The 22,061-nt window shown below is 36.6% G+C and overlaps 1 protein-coding gene across 2 annotated transcripts in view; it reads left to right on the top strand.

Moving 5' to 3' along the window:
- ZNF292 (zinc finger protein 292) overlaps positions 1 to 22,061 on the top strand; it is an 87,811-nt gene that overhangs the window by 33,641 nt on the left and 32,109 nt on the right. The window contains exons 2-4 of one of the 2 annotated variants that reach the window (XM_060167731.1): positions 10,777 to 10,931; positions 11,126 to 11,204; positions 13,488 to 13,623. In XM_060167731.1, coding sequence (XP_060023714.1) covers positions 10,777 to 10,931; positions 11,126 to 11,204; positions 13,488 to 13,623 — 370 coding nt within the window. Of the gene's footprint in view, positions 1 to 10,776; positions 10,932 to 11,125; positions 11,205 to 13,487; positions 13,624 to 22,061 lie in introns of those variants that run through there. The other variant, XM_060167732.1, reaches the window with a different exon arrangement.

Here is a 22,061-nt window from a genome sequence, read left to right as displayed (position 1 = left end):
AAGTTGTAAAACCATGTGTGGATGGGTGTGGCTCATCACACGCCTGGTGAACTGATGCAGGTGATACATGTTTTTGAGGTGTGTGCATTTTGTGTTTTCCTGCAAGCTTAGTTCAGCTGGGTAATAGTTTTCTGCTTTCACCTAATGTTTCTCACCAGAAAAATCACACATAGGCAAATGGGAAATTAATGTTTTGCTCATACTGTGTTGGAACATATTTGCATGTTTTTTTAAAGCTATAGCGTAACTTACAGTATAAACATTTGCATCTATAAATTTCCCTCTTAAGCTTGTTCTAGCTGCATCCTACAAATTTTGATGTGCTTTTGCTATAGTTCAAGTCTAAGTATTCTCCGATTTCTATTATGATTTCTTCCACCCGTGATTTAGAAATAGACTTAAGGGGGGAGAGGGATAGATTGGGAGTTTGGGATTGACATGTACACACTATTGTATGTATGTATATTTATTTATTTATTTACTTTTGGCTGCATTGGGTCTTTGTTGCTGCATGCATGCTTTCTCTAGTTGCAGCAAGTGGGGACTACTCTTCGTTTTGGTGCGTGGGCTTGTCATTGCGGTGGCTTGTCTTTGTTGCGGAGCATGGGTTCTAGGCACACGGGCTTCAGTAGTTGTGGCACGCGGGCTCAGTAGTTGTGGCGCACGGGCTTAGTTGCTCCGCGGCATGTGGGATCTTCCTGGACCAGGGATCAAACCCGTGTCTCCTGCGTTGGCAGGTGGATTCTTAACCACTGTGCCACCAGGGAAGTCCCACACTACTATATTTAAAATAGATAACCAACAAGGACCTACTGTATGCACAGGGAACTCTGCTCAATATTCTGTAATAACCTAAATGGGAAAAGAATTTGAAAAAGAATAGGTGCATGTATATGTATAACTGAATCACTTTGCTGTACACCTGAAACTAACACATTGCTAATCAACTATATTCCAATATAAAATAAAAAAATTTTTAAAATACGCTTAAAATTTTTCAAATTTGTACTTTTCTTTGTAAGGGTATTTTGTTAATAATTTCTGACTTTATTGCATCATGTTCAAAGAATGTGAAATGTATGATATTAATTCTTTGTTATTTTTTGTGACTATGTGACCTAGTTTTTGTAAATGTTTTGTGTTTTTAAAGAATGTGCATTCTCTAATTGTTGAGGACAGGTTAATGTACTTAAATTATTTTATTTCCTTAGCTGAATATTCTATGTATATGTCACTAATTCAATCCAGACTCTCCCTCAGTTGTATAAATCTCCTCTAAACTTATTCAGGCACATTAGGTAGTCTTGTCAATTTCATCTTGAATAAATTTGTCCTAGAGCCATCTGATATGCTGTAGTTATTTTTCAGGCCCATTGCACAGCTGTCTTCTTGGGATCTTTCTTCATTTCCTGTCTCTTGTGTTAGATTCCCTTTTTCCTAGATAATCGTTTTCACTCCTTCCCTGGTTTATTCCCTCATTTTGGTGAAATTCCCTCTTCAGTAGCATCCTGAAAAAAGATGCCTAGAAGTTGAAATTTTTGAGAATTTGCATGTCTGAAAATGACTTTTCTGTCTTAATACTTATGATAATTGGATGGAAATAATCGCCCCTCAGTTTTTAATGCAGTGCTTCATTTTCCTTTGGCTCCAGTGTTGCTGTTGAGAAGTCTGCTCCCTGGTCCCCCCCCAAGCTTGTTTTGGTCTTCTCTTTGTCCTTGAGCTCTGAAATTTTATGAAATAGTACCTTGGTATAGGTCTAGTTTGAGTAATTGAGTTGGGCACTTAGTGGGTCTTTCAATTCTAAAATTCGTGTCCTTAGATTCTAGGAAATTAACTTGAATTAGTTCTTTGATTTGTTCCCTTCCATTTCTCTAACTTCCTGGAATTCCTCTTGTTGATTATGAGACCTCTAGCACTATTCTCCAAAGCTTCTTATCTTTTCTTTCCTTCCCTTTTACTCTACTTTCTGGGGAAATTTCCTCAGTTTATCTTCCAGCTCTTTAATTGAGGTTTTTATTTCTGCTATTACATTTTTAATTTGAATTGTTTTAAAATAAATATTCCTTTATGATATGGTGTTTCTATTCATAGATCTAATAGACTCTCTCACACACACACACACACCCCCTAGAATATTTAAAAAATTTTTTTTAACATCTTTATTGGGGTATAATTGCTTTACAATGGTGTGTTAGTTTCTGCTTTATAACAAAGTGAATCGGTTATACATATACATATGTTCCCATATCTCTTCCCTCTTGCGTCCCCCTCCCTCCCACCCTCCCTATCCCACCTCTCCACGTGGTCACAAAGCACGGAGCTGATCTCCCTGTGCTATGTGGCTGCTTCCCACTAGCTATCTACCTTACGTTTGGTAGTGTATATATGTCCATGCCTCTCTCGCTTTGTCACAGCTCACCCTTCCCCCTCCCCATATCCTCAAGTCCGTTCTCCAGTAGGTCTGTGTCTTTATTCCTGTCTTACCCCTAGGTCCTTAAATTCCATATATATGTGTTAGCGTATGGTATTTGTCTTTCTCTTTCTGACTTACTTCACTCTGTATGACAGACTCTAGGTCTATCCACCTCATTACAAATAGCTCAATGTCGTTTCTTTTTATGGCTGAGTAATATTCCATTGTATGTATGTGCCACATCTTCTTTATCCATTCATTTGATGATGGGCATTTAGGTTGTTTCCATCTCCGGGGTATTGTAAATAGAGCTGCAGTGAACATTTTGGTACATGACTTTTTTTGAATTGTGGTTTTCTCAGGGTATATGCCCAGTAGTGGGATTGCTGGGTCGTGTGGTAGTTCTATTTGTAGTTTTTTAAGGAATCTCCATACTGTTCTCCATAGTGGCTGTACCACTTCACATTCCCACCAACAGTGCAGGAGTGTTCCCTTTTCTCCACACCCTCTCCAGCATTTATTGTTTCTAGATTTTTTGATGATGGCCATTCTGACTGCACACACTAGAATATTAATGATAGTTTCTTGGAATTTTGTCTTCTCCTTGTATAGTCTCTTGCTCCAAGTTTCTTTTCTTTTTTTTTAACAATTTGTTTCAACCTCCTGCGTGGTGGTCCTTGGCTGTCCATATTTAAAGGTTTACCACTGAAAAATGGATTGAGAGCTCCAGGCCCATGAGTGGGATTTGTTGTGGTTTTCACTGTAGGGGGACCTAGCTGTTTCCTTTTCATGGGGGAAGGCCTGGTGTCAGAATCTTTGGGTCTTTTCTCTTGAATTTCCTGAGAAGGACTCAGCTAAGGAGGTTCTGGCAATTTTGGAGGGAAAAAGACATGAGAAGGGAGCTGTCTCTATAGTCAGTATGTAAAGCTGACTTAATGCTCCTCTTATCTCTGTGCAGACACCTTTTTTTCTATACTTCTCTCCAGAATAAACTGCTGGGGATAGAGAGGAGTAGTGCCTAGCTTTGGTCACCTAGCTGTGGAGAGGGATGCAGAAATCAGAGAGGCCAACTGCTTAAATAGACTTTCAGCCAATCCTCTCATTCTCAGTCTCACCTTTGCCCCCATTTCCAGAGGCACCTGGTGCTCCCAGTTCTTGAGCCCTTCCATGATTCTTCAGAATTAGGTCTTTACCTAAAGACTACTTTGGAGTTATTTTTCATAGAGTGCCCATCTTCCGTATGCTTTACAGTGTTTAAAATTTTGTTTCTCTTTCCTCTGTTCCTATTTTCTTAGTCCTTGTGGGTTTATGCCAGTTTAAAAAAAAAAAATTACTGTTGGTTTAGTGAGGTTTGGAGAGAACAAGGTGCGAAATGTATGTGTCCAATCCACCATTTTCACGCAAAACCTTAAAATAAATTTTAGTAACTTTGAAATTATAAGAGTATCACTCACCAAAGGCCTAGTGGGTACATAAAAGTCAAAACTCTGTTATTTCCCTTCTTTCATTCCTGTACAGTGGAGTTTTTCTGGAGGTTACATGATCTGTGATATTGCAGCAGATTAAATGCAGGGATATGAGTGAGAATCCTGCTCTTTTGTATTAAGCCAAACATTGAAGAGATTTGAAAAATGTAAGAAATGCCACTCTTCTCACTAATTTTTTTGAAAACAATTTTTTTCATTAAAAATACCCTATTTATAGTAACGTGATGGGTTTGTTGTTATTTTAAATCCATTTATAAGTATATAAATATCTCAGTTTTCATTTCTAATTCTCACATGGTGAAAATCAGTAGTTATAATCCCCATAAACAAATGCTTTGGGATTCTCAGTAATTTTTAAGAAAGGGTCATGAGATCAAAACTTTTGAGAACTTCCACTCTAGAGAATTATAGCTATAAATTGGAATTGGACCATGAGTGTAAGAGTATAAACATATCCAACACTCCATTCTTACCTTTATGTAGGACAATAATGTAATTTAATCCTCTTGCTTATTAAATTTAACACCCCTGTGGTTTTATTCCCCTTTTATTCTTTCGTTTTTCTCTCCTAATAATCCTTAGAGGAACTAAAGGAAGCTTCTGGAAGTTAATCTATACTGTCTTCCTCCCTAGAGTATATATGTCCTAGTCTCTGCTGATGTAGATAATGAGAAATCAACTTAACAGCCAGAATATTAAATGTGCATTTTTGTTCCCAAGGGGGTGAAAATTGGTTCTTAAGGAGCAAAAAGAATCTTAGATATTACAATAGCTTGTGACCCATAAACAGACAGTACATCTGTGGTATTAAAATTTCATTGCGGGTGGGGGACAGTTAGGGAAAAAAGTCAGAAGTTTCCTTAGGAGCAGATGAAAATGAAAAAGAGGTTGAGAAACACTGTTTTAGAGATCCTGCTGGAATATGATCCTTTAAACTTTCTTTTGCTTGTATTTCTTTCTCTGATCCTAATACACGGTATAGGAAAGGCGGTGACGACAAATAACTTGCAGGAAGACAATAGGTCCCTTAAAGAGGGAGGCAGCTGGATAAGGCTTCCAGCAAGCAGAGAGCCCCATGCCTCAGCTCCTGCCAGTTATTTCAGTGCCGGAATATGGACCCAAGGTTTCCAAATGAAAAAAAAAAAAAAAGTCAGAAATCCAAGTTCTATGTAAACTTATGATTTTTAAGTGTTAGAAACTAATTAAAATAATTTTTAAACAATATGCCCACCAATCAAAACCTCTCTGAGCCCCACTAGTGTAGTCTCTTCTGTTGTGATGGAATGTGTCTCCCAAATAGGACTGCTTTACTGCATTCTGAACTCAGAGCTGTTTTGCTCCTGCTTGAGTAACTTCAGTGATGGAGACCAACCTGTTCAATTTTTTTTTTTTTTTTTTTTTTTTGCTGTACGTGGGCCTCTTACTGTTGTGACCTCTCCCGTTGCAGAGCACAGGCTCCGGACACGCAGGCTCAGCGGCCATGGCTCACGGGCCTAGCCACTCCGCGGCACGTGGGATCTTCCCAGACCGGGGCACGAACCCGTATCCCCTGCATCGGCAGGTGGACTCTCAACCACTGCGCCACCAGGGAAGCCCAACCTGTTCAATTTTTGGTTAACTGTAATTGTTTGATCGTCAGTCTCATAGGAAGCAGAAATTTATCTCCTTAAAACTTTAACTTAGTGGTGCTGGTTTGTCCTGTGAGAGCACATAGAGTAAGACTAACTCTTGTTTTATGTGACAAGTCTTCAGATTTGTTAATTTGGCTGTGAATCAAAGTTTTATTTCTCTAGAAATGTAGAGCATAGTATTTAAGAACTCAGGCTCTGAAGTCAGACTGTTAAGGTTTGAATCTCCTCTATGCTTCTGGTTCTGTGCTCTTGGGGCTTATTTGTTTCTTTAACTATTTTATGCCTTTGTCCATTTTAATATAAGCATATTACTGTAATTTATCTAATTGCTAATAGGTATTGTAAAGCTTGCAGAACAGTGCCTAGCATATAGTAAATATTCAGTAGATGTTATTTATTGCCCAGATTAAGCATCCCGTCCTTAGTTCCATTAATCATTCTTTATAGAACACAGTTTTAACTTCTCTTACTATACTTAGTTTACAGTTTACTCATTAATGGAAGCAATCTGGTGCCTCGTAGGAAGACTTACAGATTTCTTTTCCTATCTCTTATCCTCTATACCCCTCGCATATCCCTCTCCAAACCAGATCACAACTTTTATTTTTGTTCATTTGTGTATGTGTATTTAAATATAAAAACACCACATACACATGTGGACTTGCTCATTCTTGATCACATGTGGGAGTAAAAACCATTGGAGAGGCAACCAAAGTGTGAGGCTTAGGCCCCTCCCCCACCTTCCTAATAGAACCCTGATTTTATTCACACATTTTCCTTCTTCAGCATGGCTTTGTGCTTCGGAGAAACCTTGGAGAGTGGGCAACCATGGAGTTCCTTTATGACTGTGTGATTTTTGACGTAGGTGTCTGATGAAATTCTGGCTGTTGGGACCTGAGGAAAAATTTACTGATAGAAATTGGGTTTATGGTTTCTGGGAAGGGTTTCTTTGTTGCTTGAAAAGATGCACATGAAGTGGTGGTCTCATCTTTTCTTCTGGTTATTGCTGAGACCTAGGGACTGGGTGGGGCACCACCTGAGGACGGCAGAGTGAAAGCAGAGGTGGTCCTTGAAGACGTTGTTGAGCCGCTAAACTAACCAATCCCAGAACTTGCTCTTCCTCTTAATCTCTTATTATGTGGGAAACCTTTATTATTGTTTCTGCTGCCTTGAGTTGGATTTTCTTACTTTCAGCTGAAATAAGCTTAACCAATAAAGAGGTCAAGTTATTTAATTCTACTATGGCTGGCAAACTAGATAAATAGTACATAACCTCATAGAGTTATGAGGAATAATTGAAGTAATAAAGTAATCTACAGATTTATAGTTGTGACATAACCACAAACAGTTTGTAGTGGACAGAATGTTTCACAGAGAGTGAGGAGGCTGCCTGGCTTTGCTGATTGCCAATTCAGTTAATATTCAAATTGCAGGTCACTGGACTTCGTAAAACAGAATTAAGTGATCTTGAACGTCTGTTCTGATTCTGTGTAAAAAATATGAGTCTGATTGTTCTGGAATTCCTGCCTGAAAGCCTTTGTATAGATTAAGGTAGTAGATATAAATAAGTAACTTTTTTAGTTGAAGAAAGCATAATTTATGAACTAGTCATGTTGGGAATGCTTCCAGTTTCACAGTGGTTCTACTAATCTTAGTGTTTTGAGAAACAAGGGAAGCTCTACTATCAGTACACTTACTGGTTATGAATATCAACTCATACCTTTATAAAAATAGATATTTAACCCAACTTTTAAACTTATTCTCCTATATGTAATCAGTATGAGCATGCCATTAGTTTTCTTTTTCCTACCATCTCTTATTAAATCTGCTGTGATCCTTTTCCTCTACCCTTTCCCTAGTTACATTATTCCCAGACTGTTAAAAAGCCACCTAAAAGGTCTCCTTTTCACCAGAATCTGCTTTCTCTTCCTCTTTCCCCATCTATAAAATGAGGTGAAAGTATATCATTTTTAAGGTGCTTTATGGTTCTCACATTCTGTGACTTGTCAGTTATTTTTCTCATCAATTCAGACTCTGTTATACCCAAAAGAACTCATCTTTGATTATAATTAAAGGTAAGTTTAAAAACTTTTTCGGACTTCCCTGGTGGCGCAGTGGTTAAGAATCCACCTGCCAATGCAGGGGATACGGGTTCGAGCCCTGGTCCAGGAAGACCCCACATGCCACGGAGCAACTAAGCCCGTGCACCACAACTACTGAGCCTGTACTCTAGAGCTCGTGAGCCACAACTACTGAGCCCTCGCACCACAACTACTGAAGCCTGCATGCCTAGAGCCCATGCTCCACAAGAAGAGAAGCCACCGCAATGAGAAGCCCACACACCACAACGAAGAGTAGCCCCTGCTCACCATAACTAGAGAAAGCCTGTGTGCAGCAACGAAGACCCAATGCAGCCAAAATTAAATAAATAAATAAATTTAGTAGAAAAAACAAAAGAACTTTTTCACCTGAGGATAGTAGAACTCAAGTATACAAAGGAAAGAAGTAATGTATAAGTATCCTTTGCAGAGCTAGACACATCAAGAAATGTAGAGCTTGGGTAAAATGTAGATATATGTACATACATGTAGATATATGTGATTTTTTTTCTAGGGTTTTTCTTGGGGGTGTTGGGAGACAAGAAAGGAAGAAGCTTATAATTTCAAAGCTTTTTGGAAATCAGTACAGTATATTTTCTTTTTCAGGAAAAATTAAAACTATTATGGGAAATTGATTCATTACTGCAAGAGGACTAATAGGGGAAACCTAAGCTTTCAATTGAACCCATGTGAGATTGGGTACATTGGCCAGGCATGAAATTCCCCAGACGCCTAAACTTCTTTTTCCAGAAAAAGGAAAATAATATTTAATGACTTTATGTAGAAAGACAGGTGCTAGCTAAAGTAAGAATTGTATGCATAGTTGGTGTTAATTCCAAAAACCTTGAAGATGTGAGTAAGGTCATCCTCCATCATATCACCAGTTTTATTCCTAGAAGTAGAGGGATCATCACAAAACAATTCCAGAATGTAGACTTTTCCCTTCAGTTGGTAGGTTTTGTTTCGATTTTTCTAAGTCCTGTTGAGAGAGATTTGCACTGCTGACACCAAACACATGGTGTTTTTTCCAATACCTCTTCTCAAGCTCTCCAACACCAAATAGGTGTCCCACAGTTCAGTTAGCTCAGACTCCACAGGTTAAAGGGCTCAGTCCCGCAAGACTGCCCTTACTTCAGATGCCAGTTGCAAGTACTGGGCCTTCAAGTAACCTGCACTTCTGTCCAACTTGGAGAGAGTCAGGGTTTATGAATAATATGACTACTCAGAAAGTAAGTGGTTATTATGTTGCTCTTTAATTTACCAGATTACCTTTTCTATCCTTCTTTTCTTCTGTATTCTCTTTGATCACTTACTACTTCTAGTAGTTAGAGGGTTGTAGAGAGGAGAAGGTATTAAGTGTTTTCTTTTGAGTGTCTGATAGTAGAATATAATTCCTTCCTTCCTCCCTTCCTCCCTTCCTACTTTCCTACCTGCACATTTGTAGAAAGCTGCTTCTGTATGCCAGAGGATACAAGCAAGGCCTTATGGAGTTTTCCTTCAAGATACCTCTTTTCTACGAAATAACACCTGAATTTGCCACATGTTGATGAGTCTTAAACCTTGAAGAGTGAGAAAGACTAGTTGTGGCAGTCTTCTATATTCTAAAAACATTTAATTAAAGTTCTACTTCATTTAGCATAATAGTAGAACCTTTTAGATAGTTTTCAGTAACTCACAATGTTAGTAGTTGTAGAATGCATAGGTGTCTGTTTACTGTTGCCAGTTTCTTCCATCTCTTTATTCTATAGGATAAACAGCATTTTGTTTTTCTGATGAAGAGTTTTTTATTGTAAAACACGAGCACTTGGGCTTCCCTGGTGATGCAGTGGTTGAGAGTCTGCCTGCCGATGCAGGGGATACGGGTTTATGCCCTGGTCCGGGAAGGTCCCACATGCTGCCGAGCGGCTGGGCCCGTGAGCCATGGCCGCTGAGCCTGCACGTCCGGAGCCTGTGCTCCGCAATGGGAGAGGCCACAACAGTGAGAGGCCTGCGTACCGCAAAAAAAAACAAGCACTTTAGGGGCTTCACTGCCCTGGTGGTGCAGTGGTTAAGAATCCGCCTGCCAGTGCAGGGAACACAGGTTCCAGGCCTGGTCTGGGAAGATCCCACGTGTCGCGGGGCAGCTACGCCCATGCACCACAACTACTGAGCCTGCACTCTAGAGCCCACGAACCACAACTACTGAGCCCGCGAGCCAAAACTACTGAAGCCTGCACGCCACAGCTACTGAAGCCCGCACACATAGAACCTGTGCTCGGCAACAAGAGAAGCCACCACAGTGGGAAGCCCGCACACAGCAACAGAGTAGCCCCTGCTCGCCGCAACTAGAGAAAGTCCGCGCGCAGCAACGAAGACCCAACGCAGCCAAAAACGAAAATAAATAAAATAAATAAAATAACCCCAAAAAAACCAAGCACTTTATTACAAAAATAATCATTCTTTCTTTGTAATGATTATTACAAAAATAAAAACCCCTCAAAAAACCAAGCACTTTATTACAAAAATAATCAATCATTCTTTGTAATGATTATTACAAAAATCATTCTTATAATCATTCTTTAATATCTTTAATAGTGATTTTATGTGTGTTGAACATCTTTAGATATTTTTAGTGACAACTCATCATAAAAACCAGTAATATACTATATACTATTTTTTATTAACTGAAAACATTTCATGTCTTTTCTGACCATATGTGGTTAATTTATTTGTTAGGTGTTGAATTTTATGTTCCTTGCATGAAAAATAGAACACATAAATATTTGAAATTCTTCACTGCATGCCTGGCCAAGTATTACTGGCCCAGGTGTCTTCTTTTTAAAATAACTTTTAAATCTTAGAAATTTGTGGGTGAAAGGGTGGATTTTGACTTGGAAAGAGAGGAGATAATGCTTTCACTATTTAAAACCAAACTTCATGAAAAGATGCTATTGTTGGATGAATTAACACTAATCTTGTCTCCTACAAAGAGCTGCTGGAAATAAGATTACGGCTTTATTACTTTCAATATTTTAATCAGTGTAAACTGCTTTTTGTTTTTATAAATAAAAGTTATTTCTCAAAATTTCTTAGGAAAGAAAAACAGTTGATTAATCAATATGTATTTTTATTTACGTTGAATACTTTTTATTATCCCTTCCAAACAGACACTCCTTGAATATGCAGAGAAATGGAAAACTTCAGAAGATCCTTTACCTTTATTGGAGGTATACACAGTGGCTATCCAAAGTTATGTTAAAGCCCGACCTTATCTTACCTCTGAATGTGAAAATGTAGCATTGGTTCTGGAACGCTTGGCATTGTGAGTAGACCTTTGAGTAAATAAAAAATTAGATTTAGCTTTTTTGTTTTTAACTCTGTATCTCAAATCTTATGATAGTTTAATTTTAAATAGGTTAGTTATGGACAGTCTACTGATGATATTAGAATTATTCATCTTATTTTACTTCGAATTTTAGTAATTATTTGTATCCTTACCAACTTTTTGTTTTTTAGAAGCTGTGTTGACCTTTTACTGTGTCTGCCTGTTGAGTTATCTGATAAACAGTGGGAACAATTTCAGACACTGGTGCAGGTGAGAATATTTACCTACTAGATTTAATATAGGTATATTTTATGGCAATTTTCTTTATTCTTAATAAATTACTTGGTTAAACTTTAAATGATTTAAGTAATGACAAACATTAATTGCTGTTCTTATTAACATTAATGTCTTGCATATAGTCAGTGCTCAGTAGATGTTTGCTAAATGAATATATACATTTAAGTAGATTGGTTGAATATTGCACTGTTCTTTAAGATCAGATAATTAGAACTTTGCCAGAGCAGTAAGGGAACACAAAAGAAAATGCCCTCATTTGTATTTAGAAACAGTTTAACTAATTGTTGAAAATTGCAATATGCTTTATAAGAATTTAACATATCTCATTTAATCCTTATGAAAACTTTGTGGGGGTAGGTATATTTTTCCCATTTTAAAGGTGAGGAAACTGAGGCTCAACTCTAAAATATTTATCTGCCCAAACTTGTATAGCTAATATCAGAGTAGTTATTTGAACCAAGATTCTTTACTCCGTAGTCCATACTTTTTCTCCTATATCTGAAAATACATGCTTATCTCTGTTACTTTAGGGCTGTTATTCTACTTATAAAAGTACTACATAGTTTAGCACTTAGTTGTTTTGCAGTATTTCAAGAATGTTAAATTTTGCTAAGCACTAGATTGTGCTGGATATTTTATAGCTTCAAGTAAAGTTTGATTAATTGGTTAGTTAAGAAGAATGTTCCTGCCAACTAGTCTCAAAAAGTTTAGTTGTCTCTCTCTTCCTGTAGCCAGAGTTCTTAAAATATCTTTTGGCCTTATGTTTTTCCATAGAAGAGATATTAAAAGAGGATTAGTCTCAAATTTTAGAAGCATGTGAAATAAACTATAGTTAGAGAAATCAACTTTCCTATTTTAATATTAAATACTAAAATTACATCAAGTGCAAAATTCTTGAAGATAGGATTCATACCTTTATTCCAAAGGATTCAACATAGAGTTTTACACATAGTAGGTAGATACTTAATAACTGTTGAAAGTGTCTTGTCGTGTTTGTCACATTGCAGCTAACTTTTTGATCATGCAATTTGTACTTCAGCATATCAGTAACTTTTGTCTCAGGTTTTTTTTCCCAGCAAGTGGTTATTTTTAGGTAAATGATTATCTCAGAACTTTTTTTGATTGTTTGGCACTCAGATACACTCTACCACAGAATTAATTATATAAATAGTTTATATACAAATATAATACTGAATTCCTCATATTAATTTTGTTTGTCAACATAAGGTAAGCCTTTTCAACTTCCTTTTTTGAAACAATAGCACTACTTGATACTTTTTCTTATGGTTTAATGAGGAGGAAATAACTCTTTAAATCCCAGTATGGAGCTCTCAGCAGTTGCTCAAAGAAAATTTCTTAAAGCACTTGAACTTGTTCAGTGAGATTTTTATGGTTTTGAGGAATAAACTTTTTATACAAACACAGCGTGCAGCTTTAAGAGTTTCCATGACACTTTGCTTTCATTTCAGAGCTTCCTTGGGCTTATTTTATACCTGCTTAACAGCATTTGTTTTATTTTGCCTGTGTTTTAACTGTTTTTAAGCATCTCTTTACTCCACTAGAGGATAATACGCCCCATAAACGCAGGGACTAGTTGCTCTCTTCCTTGGTACTTTGCCCATAGAAATTCTCAATAAACATTTTCTGAATTGAGTTAAAACTATTGGTCTTTTGTGACCTGAAGAATATGCTAATTGCATGAACACTTGTAAACAACAAGTAAGCAAGGTTCAGTGTCAGCTTTAATAGGATATTGTAAGGCTATGTCATGAATAAATGAAAAATCATACATTTAGTTGTTTTCTTTTCATAAGTCCCTTTTATTGAAATATGTGTATACAAGTTGTGACTTAGACCTTGATGCAGATTTGTCATTTATTAATGATAGAAGTTTTTTTGGAAATTTTTTTACTAACACAGAGGATATAAAACGTGTAAGGTCTTTCATGCTGTGGATACTCTAATAGCTTCCTTGAGAAATAACTTTGCTCTTGGTTTAGATTTTGGGGAAAAAATAATATGAACTTATTTCTAGAAATACATTTTATTTATTTAAAATTTATAATTAATATAATTCTTGTCCTTGAGATTCATCTTTAAAAATCAGAAGTAAAGGATTCAGCACTTTGTAATGTGACATGAAAATTTTAAGATAAAAGTCTTGTTTTTCAAAAGTTTAGTATTATATTTAAAGCCTGATAAGCTTGCTTTTGAAAATCTGTTGTAATTCTTTGGATGTTTATTTAATATTTATAGGTAGCTCATGAAAAGCTGATGGAGAATGGCAGCTGTGAATTGCATTTTTTAGCTACTCTAGCTCAAGAGACTGGGGTGTGGAAAAACCCGGTACTGTGCACTATTCTTTCCCAGGAACCATTGGATAAGGATAAAGGTAAATTTTCTAGAGAGCAGAGAGAAAAAAAAGAATCATTAGACTAGAAATAAGTACTTAAAATTGTTTTGATATAATTCATCTCAAGATATCCAAGAAGGACCATTTAATTAAATTTTATATGAGGTGCTTGAGGCCCTTCACCTTTTTTTAATTGGGGGAAGATGTGTTTATAGGATTATATAATCTTAGAGTAACAGTTTTTTTCTCAACATTATTTGATCAGAGGAATTCCCTCTGTAACATCCTGACAGGTGGCAATCCAGCTTATATTTGATAACTAAATTATTTGACAGATGGAGAAGCAGAAACAGGGTAGTGAAATGATTTTCCTCAGAATAAGAAATTAATGCGGGAACTCTCAAATCTTCTGTCTCTGAGATTAGTACTCTTTCTCAAACAGCTTTTTTTCTCAGACTTACTTTATCCTGCTTTGTTATTATTGTATGAGCTTAGGCAACAAAGATCCCAGTCAAACTCAAACTGGCAGGTAGCCTATCAGAATTAGATGGCTAAATCACTAATATGTATAACACTTAATGTTCAGAATTCAAAAATTGTATGTGCTACGAAGAAGAGCACAATTATTGTCATTGGTACTTTTCTTGAGATTATTTAGGAAAGTGCCCAGATTCTACCCCAAGTTTTCCCAAGGTATTTAACTAGAGAAGTAAATAAGCTTCTTCCATTGTTTATTGATGTTTTCTTGTTAACTGATGGCAAACTCTAGGTATTTTGCTATGTGATAGCAATTTCTGAAGGCTCTGAGAAAGGAGTTCATTATTTGTTAACTCTTCTGGTACTTAGATATTTACCAAAAGGCTTCTCAGCTAATCTGGAAACTTCTCTTCAAGCTGGTTGTTCCTACCTGACTCCCCTCTTAACATTTCTCCCCATTTCTGGATAGTTTTAGCAGCGTTATCTGTTTCTTAGTTTTCACCAAAAGTTTATTTTTATTACCTCCCTTCCTTTGTGTATATCCACAGATTAGCTACATTGTTCTCAGACCCTCATTATTTAAAATAGGAAGAACAACAACAACATTTAAAAGTTGAGAATCTTGGAGTTGTTTTGCCTTTGTCATATTAGTTTTTTATTCGCAATATATTACCACCACCATGTTTTTATTCCTGTAACCAAATTATACTTTTTAGTCTTCTCAGCTTTGGAAATATTGGACATATGATATATTAATAATAATATCAGATTACATTGTATAGTTCCTTACAGTTTGAAATGTGCTTTTATGTGCCTGCTTTCATTTAGCCTTCACAATGATCCTGGGGAAAAAGTGGGATCTTTATTGTCCCTATTTTACAGGTGAGAAAATGGAGGCTCAGAAAGATTAGTTCTTTTCTACATCACATTGTCAGTGATGTGAGGCAGAGCCAGGAATTGAAGTGAGGTCCCCAGCTTCTCTCCTTTTTATATTATGCCATGTTGCACCCAGCCTAATAAAATAAAATTGCACCTAGCTTAAATAATTAAATCCTTTTTCCTGTTGTTGGTTTCTGAAGACTGTCTTTGCCAAACTCACACATTATGCTAACGCAGGAAAATGGAACCTTTACCTTAGCAGAGATTTAAAATTTACCTTAAAAGAATATGTGCTCAGTTTCCTTATTTGTTTAAATGTGCCTAACATTGTTTCTGTTAACAAATGTCTTTGCCTATCTCTGTGCTGCTTTATTCCATGGTCTTCACATGGCATAGCTACTGGAATAATTTGGACTGTGCAGGCAAAAGGAGTTTCTACAATAACAGATGGATTGTAGGTAGCCAGATTTCATTACAACTTTGTAATGAAATTTCATTTCATTACAACTCGTGAAGCAACCAGAGAGATGTTACATGACTGAGAGACTCTGCAGCCGTAATCTTTACTTGGTTCTCCATTATTTAGAATACTTCTTTGGTGGGAGTTATTCTGTGGGTAATCACATAGACTAGAAGTGTATGTTTATTTCCTCCTTTGAAAAACTTGAAGGAATTAACATTTTACACATACATACTAATTTATTTATATTTTCAAATTGGATGCTTCTACAGCATGTGGAACTTTTAGCTTTTTATATGATATATCCAGCCCCTTGGTTTAACCTACAGTAGCCTATATCAAGTTTGATGAGAAGAGCTAGAGCTCAGACAGTAATCAGAACACCATAATAAGCTGTGCTCATTAGTTTGTTTATAGCAAAGCCTTTGAAGGTTTGATGTACTATTTGAACAGTAGATGATCTACTTAATCTTGTTTTAAATAATTAATTTTTATTGACTAATTTTAGAACTACTAAAGCCCAGATAAACCAAGAAATGCTCTTTGATTTAGGGACTGAGGGTGTGTGGGACTAAATTAAAAATGCTGGTTTCACCTTAAGGTTTTAGTATCCTAGAATAAGATAACTCTAATAACTAAATCAGCATAATTCAAGTAGATGTCCATTGAATATCACAGGATCTTTAGGCTTACATATTACTTTTGCTTTTCTTTAGTTATCATCTCAGAATTGGAAAGGCACTGAATGCCCATTTATTTTTTACCCAATTTTAACTCCCTTCTAAAACATCACTGATAAATAAATGGGCCTTTGCTTGAAAACTTCTAGAGAATGGTAACTGTGTAATTCAGTCCATTCATAGCCTGCTATTAGATAATCTTCATTGTGTAAATTGTGAAAAACTACATTCTTAGAGTTGCCATCCTTTGGATCTAGTGCTACCCCTAAAGCCATACCTAACAAAGTACAAATCCCTCTTTCGTGCCATAGCAATTGAGATGCTTAAGGATCGTCATCATGTCCACACTTAGTCTTCTTTTATTCTAAAGACTAAAAGCCGTCCTGGTGTGGCATTATTTTAAATCTACAGTCATGATTCCTGACCTTTTAGTGCATTTTGTTTGTTGTTCTTATTCATGTGTAATTCTCAAAACTTATGTGTACCCCAAATGCTATCTGGCAGGCTCTGAAGTCATTGGTACTCTCATCCCCTTCATCTTAGTGTTACTTAAGATGACGTTACCTTTTTGGGTGGCCTTATTCTCACAACTCAGCGAGGTTACTAAAATCACAAAAATTAAGAAAAAAGAAAACTACTCTTAAATTATTTACATTTTTATATGTTGTGTTTTGGCACACAAAGTAGTCTTTTTTTTTTCTTTTTAATTTCACTGTGTTAGATCCATTCTGCCTCTGCAACTTGTCAGTATCATTTAAAATCTTGATTTTGTTAATTCAAGATTTTTGTCCTTCCCTGTTTAAGCAGATCTTATTAGGATACACTCTGTTGGCATCCACGTTCTTTTTTTTTTTTTTTTTTTTTTTTTGGCTGCGTTGTCTCTTCGTTGCGGTGCACGGGCTTATCATTGTGGAGCGCGGGCTTCAGTAGTTGTGGCACGTGGGCTCTAGAGTGCAGGCTCAGTAGTTGTGATTCACGGGCTTAGTTGCTCCATGGCATGTGGGATCTTCCTGGGCCAGGGCTCAAACCTGTGTCCCCTGCATTGGTGGGTGGATTCTTAACGACTGTGCCACCAGGGAAGCCCGGCATCCAGGTTCTCGATAATAACCATTAAAAAGGTCATATCCAAAAACCTACCCTATGGGATACTTATAGAAATCTTCTTGCTTGCCCTTCAGTCTTTTAGCCAATGCCGTTTGATTATGGTTGTTTCATCAAATTCACCTATTTCCTTATGTCTGGTCCATGGCTCTCCTTTTTGTCTATCAGAATTTGATGAAAGACCACAAGAGGTACTTGGCTAGAGTTGTATTAAGTAAGATTGTTTAATATTGAGGTTAGTCTGATCTAATTAATTTTTAAATGAACTTTTTATTTCAGAATAGTTTTAGATTTATAGAAAAATTGTGAAGAGTTTCCAAATAATCCACAACCATTTTTCCCAACTGTTAATATATTAGCATGATACATTTGTTACAATTAATAAATCAATATCGATACTTTGTTACTGAGTAAAGTCCATACCTTATTCACATTTCCTTAGTTTTTACCTAATGTCCTTCTGTTCCAGGATCCCACCCAAGATACCATATTACATTTAGTTGTCATATCTCCTTAGGCCCTTCTTGGCTGTGACAGTTTTTCAGACTTCCCTTGTTTTTGATGACCTTAGCAGTTTTGAGGAGTACTGGTCAGGTATTTTGTATCCCCTCAGTTGGGATTTGTCCGATGTTGCTCTCATGATTAGACCTGGGCTTATGGGTCTGGGGGAGAAAGATCACAGAGGTACAGTGCCATTGTCATCACATCATACCAAAGGTACATATAATCAACATGATTTCTCACTGTTGGTGTTAACCTTGGTCACCTGGCTGAGGCAGTGTGTTTGTCAGGTTTCTCCACTGTGGAATTACTTTTTCCCCCCCTTTCCATGCTGTACTCTTGGGAAAGAAGTTACCTTGTACAGCCCACACTTAAGAGGTGGAGAGTTAAGCTCCACCTCCTCGAGGAGGCAGTACCTGCACAGATTATTTGGAGTTCTCCACAGGAGATTTGTCTTTTCTTCCTTATCTGTCTATCTGTTTAGTCAATATGGACTCATGAATTTTTTTTATACTTTGGTGATAATCCAGTACTACTTTATTTTGTTGCTCAAATAGTTCAGCTTTGGCTCCCAAGAACTCTTTGAGTTAACTTCTGTGTCCCTTTGACATACCCCATCATTGTGAGTTATGTTTTTTATTTGAATACTTCCTTGTTTTCTGGCACTACAAGATGCTCCAGGCTTATTGTGCATATTTCCTGCCCTAATCCTAGAATCAGCTATTTCTCCAAGGAACCCTAGTTCCTTTTATTGGAGAATAGTATTGATATTAGAAACCAAGACCTGGTAATTGGGTCTGCTCATTGCTACTGAGGTGTCATTGCCTCTAGGACCTCTCAACAGACAAAGTAAGAAAATATATGTAAGTATAACTAATCTGTGTATGTACACATATCTATAAATGTTTCTGTATGTAACCAGCTGTATCTATATTAAACTAAATGTGAGAGTTTATACTGATGTCTCCAACTCTAATCTATATCACATGGATTATTCTAGCCTTCTCGCTTACCTGTAACCTCTCACTTCAATAGAATGTCATATAATTGGAATCATACAGTATGTAGCCTTTTCAGAATTACTTCTCTTACCATTGGCCATCCATATACTTAATCAATTCTAGTATACATGTATAGTGGTTTCAGAATTGATAACCTCTACCCCTGTGGGTACAGTTCCTCTTTCCATTCTTGCTGACTCCACGCATCCAAAGTTAGGTGAGCACCCCATTTTCCCACCTCTTTCAGTGAAGTTCTTTCATTACAGATTCTTTTGCCATATTCTATGTTCTATCCTGGACTTCCCAACCGTCTAGATATTTTTTTTAATTTGCATACCTTGAGTCCTTCTTCATGCTGTAAAGTTCTGTGGGTTTTGACCAATGCATAGTATCATGTATTCACCATTACAGTATCATACAGAATAGTTTCACTGCCCTAAAAAAAATTAACTGTGCTTCACTGATTCAACCCTCTCCAGAACACCTGACAACTACTGATCCACTTACTATCTCTATAGTATTGCTCTTTCGAGATTGTCGTATAATTATAGACTTTTCAGTCTAGCTTCTTTCACTTAGCAGTATACATGTAACATTCATCTATGTCTTTGTGTGGCTTAATAGGTCATTCCTTTTTATTGCTGAATAGTATTCCATTGTGTGAATGTACTGTAGTTTGTTTATCCATTCACCTATTGAAGGACATCTTGTTTGCTGCCAGTTTGGGGCATTTATGAATAAAACTGCTATAAACATTGGCATGCAAGTTCTTGTGTGAACATAAATTTTCACATCAGTTGGGTAAATACCTAGGAGTAAGATTGCTAGGTCATATGGTAAGACTATGTTTTGGTTTGTAAGAAACTTCCAAACTGTACTATTCTGCATGTTGCTCTACATTCTCACTGGCAATTGGTGTTGTCTATTTTGGGAATTTTAGCCATTTTAATGGGTGTGTAGTGATATCCCATTGTTGTTTTAATTTGTGTTTCTGTACTGACAAGTGGTACTGCACATCTTTTCACATGAATATTCGCCATCTGTACATCTTCTTGGGAGAGGCATCCACTTATATCTTCTGCCTACTTTTTAATTGTGTTGTATTTTCTTTTTAATTTTTATTGGAGTATAGTTGATTTACAATGTTGTGTTAGTTTCTGCTGTACAGCAAAGTGAATCAGTTATACATATACATATATCCACTCTTTTTTAGATTCTTTTCCCATATAGGTCATTACAGAGTATTGAATACAGTTCCCTGTGCTATACAGTAGGTTCTTATTAGTCATCTGTTTTATATATAGTAGTGTGTACATGTCAATCCCAATCTCCCAATTTATCCCTGCTCTCCCTTTCCCCCTTGGTAACCATAAGTTTGTTTTCTACATCTATCACTCTGTTTCTGTTTTGTAAATAGGTTCATTTGTACCATTTTTTTAGATTCCACATATAAGTGTATCCATTTGATATTTGTCTTTCTCTGACTTACTTCACTCAGTATGATAATCTCTAGGTCCATCCATTGTTTTCTTTTTGTTGAGTCACAGTTCTTTGTTATATTTTGATACAAGTCCTTTAGCAGATAGTTGTTTTGCAGATATAGTCGGTTTACTCTGTGTCTTGTCCTTTTTCTTTACAGTGCCTTTCAGAGAGCAGAAGTTTTAAATTTTAATGAAGTCCAACTTATCATTTTTTTCTTTCATGGATTGTGCTTTGGTGTTTTATCTAAAAATAATTACCAAACCCAAGGTCATATAGATTTTTCTCCTGTTTTCTCCTAGAAGTTTTATAGTTTTGCATTTTATATTTGGGTCTGTGATACATTTTGAATTAACTTTTATAAAAGTGTAACCTAATTTATGTTTGATGAATCTGTCTTTGCTCGTAACAGTCATGCTTTTTTTCCTGACCACTCACAAGCCATGTTTTTTTTTTTTTTTTTTTTTTGCGGTACGCGGGCCTCTCACTGTTGTGGCCTCTCCCGTTGCGGAGCACAGGCTCCGGACGCGCAGGCTCAGCGGCCATGGCTCACAGGCCTAGCCGCTCTGCGGCATGTGGGATCTTCCCGGACCGGGGCACGAACCCGTGTCCCCTGCATCGGCAGGCAGACTCTCAATCACTGCGCCACCAGGGAGGCCCACAAGCCATGTTTTTAATATATTAATTTTGAGACTCTTAGGAATATATCTATTCCTCTAGTCTACAGTTTGCAAAATGTACCTTAAGCCCCATTTTGAAAATTACATCTTCCCATCTATTTCCATTTTCTCCATTGTTTGTTCTACCTTTTCAATTTAAAGCTTATTATCAGAAGCACCATAAGAATAAAGGAATCCTCTTTTTCTCTGTCATCGTAAATAATACATAATCAAACCCAAGGAGCAGGTCCTTCTGAAGAAGTTACCCATCTCCACCACTTTGATTACATTTAGCTTTTTTGGTGAGCTAGGGGTCATCTTGAGTTTTAGCTTTAATAACAGTCCTTGGTCCTGAGCCTGCTGCTTTTCCTTCTTTTGTATATGTCATTATTGTAAAATCTAAACTCTGAAAGAGCTCCCTATTAACAGTCACACTGAATTCCTTCAGCCCTTTCCCTTCCACTTCTATTTTGGAATAATTTGCAATGGCATAAATTGTATTTTTATTAGCTTGCCTGTTCTTTCTTGAATCCTAAGCCCTATGGTTCTCTCTCTTTTTTTTGAACCCCTTGGTTTTCAAAGGAAATTTCTAAAGCTTCAGCTTTTCCACAGTACTTATAAATCCTACAGAGCTTTGTGAGAAAATAAGTCTTTTTTTCAGTAATAAACTTTGCCTTTTAAAATGAGCAGGGAAAAAGTGCTGCTAGGTTTACCCGATATTAACATATGTAAAATGTAATTATATTTTAAAGGGAGAGGAGATGGGAGGAGAGAACAAATGGTAACTAATAATTTCCAGGTAAATAGTGTGAGGCCAGATCTGATTACATGCAGCTGAATTTGTTTTCTAATAGTAAATCTCCAGTTCTTTTGCTCATTGATACTTTTCCTATATTTTTCATGTGTGTGTTTATATCTTTACCTGTCTATGTAGAGAATACCAAAAGGGGTGATTCTGAGACCTAGACTTATATCTGTTGATGGTTTTTTTGTGTGTGTTAGGACATTTCTTATACAAAGTCACTAAAAAGAACACCTTATAGACTATATACATTTAGTACTCTTAGAAATTCAGTTTTCTTAACTTGTTTCTATTTGGTTGTCTTTTTTGGGTTTTTTTTTGCTTTGTCTCTCCCTTTTGCTCTTAACTGACCTTGTTATAAAAAATAAATCAGTGGAGCATTTTAGATTTTATTTTTAAAAATCACTGCTAAATTAGATTGCCTTGTGTTTAGGTTTT

Source organism: Lagenorhynchus albirostris, chromosome 12 (assembly GCF_949774975.1).
Source record: "Lagenorhynchus albirostris chromosome 12, mLagAlb1.1, whole genome shotgun sequence".
Lineage (NCBI taxonomy): Eukaryota > Metazoa > Chordata > Mammalia > Artiodactyla > Delphinidae > Lagenorhynchus > Lagenorhynchus albirostris.
The sequence above is the reverse complement of the archived record's forward strand: the minus strand, read 5'-3'. Positions and strand labels throughout refer to the sequence as shown.